Below are 1,867 nucleotides of genomic sequence, written 5' to 3'. Positions count from 1 at the left end.
ATCAGATGCTGAATCCAGCCCGGTGTAGAGTTTGTGTATGTGGACCATCGGTGTCCTCGGTCTTGTCACGAGAGAAGGTGGCATTGGTGAGGAGAGATAGGGAGAGAGTTGATGGAACAGGTGGGAGAGTATGCACATAGTCACCTACCTATGTTGGCGGGAAAAACATAATTTTGCGGAAATTTTAGGAGTTTCTGGTTGATTTTTGTACACTTCTACGCGAACTAGTATGGGAGCTACTGTAATTAGTGAGGAAACTGCTGAGATCGGCTGAAAGAGGCGAACATATATTCCTCCAAGACTGTTCAGTGGGCACTTCTATTGACTCCTTTGCTCGTCAGTGGCACGACAACTAGCCGAACTGGAAGCTCGAGCTGTTGATGGCGAGGGGCGGTACGAGGCCGCTCTTGCTGACCTCACCAGAAGAATACAAGAAGAGGAAGCTCAAGGTACTCGGTGAGATGCTTCTCGTCAGGACTTGGTTCATTTTGATCAGGGAGTTCGGCATCTCGAGCTGAGGAGGTCCGTGCGCGACTTGATCGAATGGTCTCAGCTAATGCGACGTTACGGGCCGACCTTCAGGAGAGGGAGGAGAGGATAGAAAAGGAGGAGGAGGAAATTCAACGGGAGACCGATCAGGTAAGGATATCTTGGTACGGTTTCATATCATACCTTCTATAGCATATCTTCGAGAAGTGGCATAGCCGCCCCACTCGATGGAATTGACTTTCCATTGCGTGCCCCTGTGAAAAATATTCTGCAGAAGCATATCTTGAGGAAGTGGCATAGCCGCCCCACTCGCTGGAACGGATCTTCCCATCGCGTGCCCCGTGAAAATTGTTCTGCAGAAGAATATCTTAGAGGAGTGGCATAGGCGCCCCACTCGATGGAACTGATCCTTCCATCGCGTGCCGCCGTGAAAATGATTGTGCAGAAGAATATCTTAGGGGAGTGGCATAGGCGCCCCACTCGATGGAACTGATCCTTCCATCGCGTGCCGCCGTGAAAACTATTCTGCGGAAGCATATCTTGAGGAAGTGGCATAGGCGCCCCACTCGATGGAACTGATCCTCCCATCGCGTGCCGCCGTGAAAATTATTCTGCAGAAGCGCCATATCTCGATAACACAATAGATACTGCAATGCAGCCAATGCAGTGACGGTGAAGATACTGGGAGTAATTGAATACAGATCGGGTCCACTAGCTTGACGCTAGAGGATCTGAGAACACAGTTAGGGGCACTAGATAACACACAACATAAGTTTGTGTCAATCATCTCCTCGTATATGAGCTGGCTGGTGTTGGCAGCCGCTATAGTGTATTTGCTCATCACACGAACAGTGGTTATGAACAGTGGTTATGAACAGTGGTTAACGATTGGTATCGTATGTTATAGACCATCGCACTGTCATTGTTCAGTTGAACGAGTCCTTGGCAGCAGCCAATCGTGAGCTATCTGCATTTCTGGCTGGCAGAGGGTTTCAAAGTGACGGAGAAGATCTGCAAGCATTGCGGTGAGTCGCCAGGACAGTGTTGGGAATTACATAGACTTGTCCCATAGCTGATGTACTGCTATCCACTCATCTGTATATAGCAACACTTTTCTATCTATCCCATCCTACCCTAACCGTTGAATAGAGTAGGGTGGTGGTCTCTTCAGGGGAGCCGTTGAGGATCAGCACAATACCAACGCTCAGCTTGAGAGGGAGTTAGAGCAGGTTAGAGGAATGCTTGAGGACGAAACTGAGGTGAGCTGAGCTCAATGTGGGAAAATAAGTATATGATGGGTTATCAGTTTATCTATACCCTATCAACGTTTCAGCTCAATAACCCGAAAACTTGACGGGATACATGAATTTCTGTCGTA

The 1,867-nt window shown here is 48.6% G+C and overlaps 1 protein-coding gene across 1 annotated transcript; it reads left to right on the top strand.

Moving 5' to 3' along the window:
* Window positions 1-341: 341 nt before the first annotated feature.
* Window positions 342-639, top strand: Pmar_PMAR004967 (hypothetical protein; the record flags this gene model as incomplete). The annotated part of the gene is made up of 2 exons (XM_002779024.1): window positions 342-449; window positions 497-639. Coding segments are annotated over 2 exons (251 nt in total), but the record flags the coding sequence as incomplete, so codon positions are not given.
* Between the last annotated feature and the right edge of the window lie 1,228 nt (window positions 640-1,867).

This window comes from Perkinsus marinus (genome assembly GCF_000006405.1).
Source record: "Perkinsus marinus ATCC 50983 genomic scaffold scf_1104296947978, whole genome shotgun sequence".
Classification (NCBI taxonomy): domain Eukaryota; phylum Perkinsozoa; order Perkinsida; family Perkinsidae; genus Perkinsus; species Perkinsus marinus.
The sequence above is the reverse complement of the archived record's forward strand: the minus strand, read 5'-3'. Positions and strand labels throughout refer to the sequence as shown.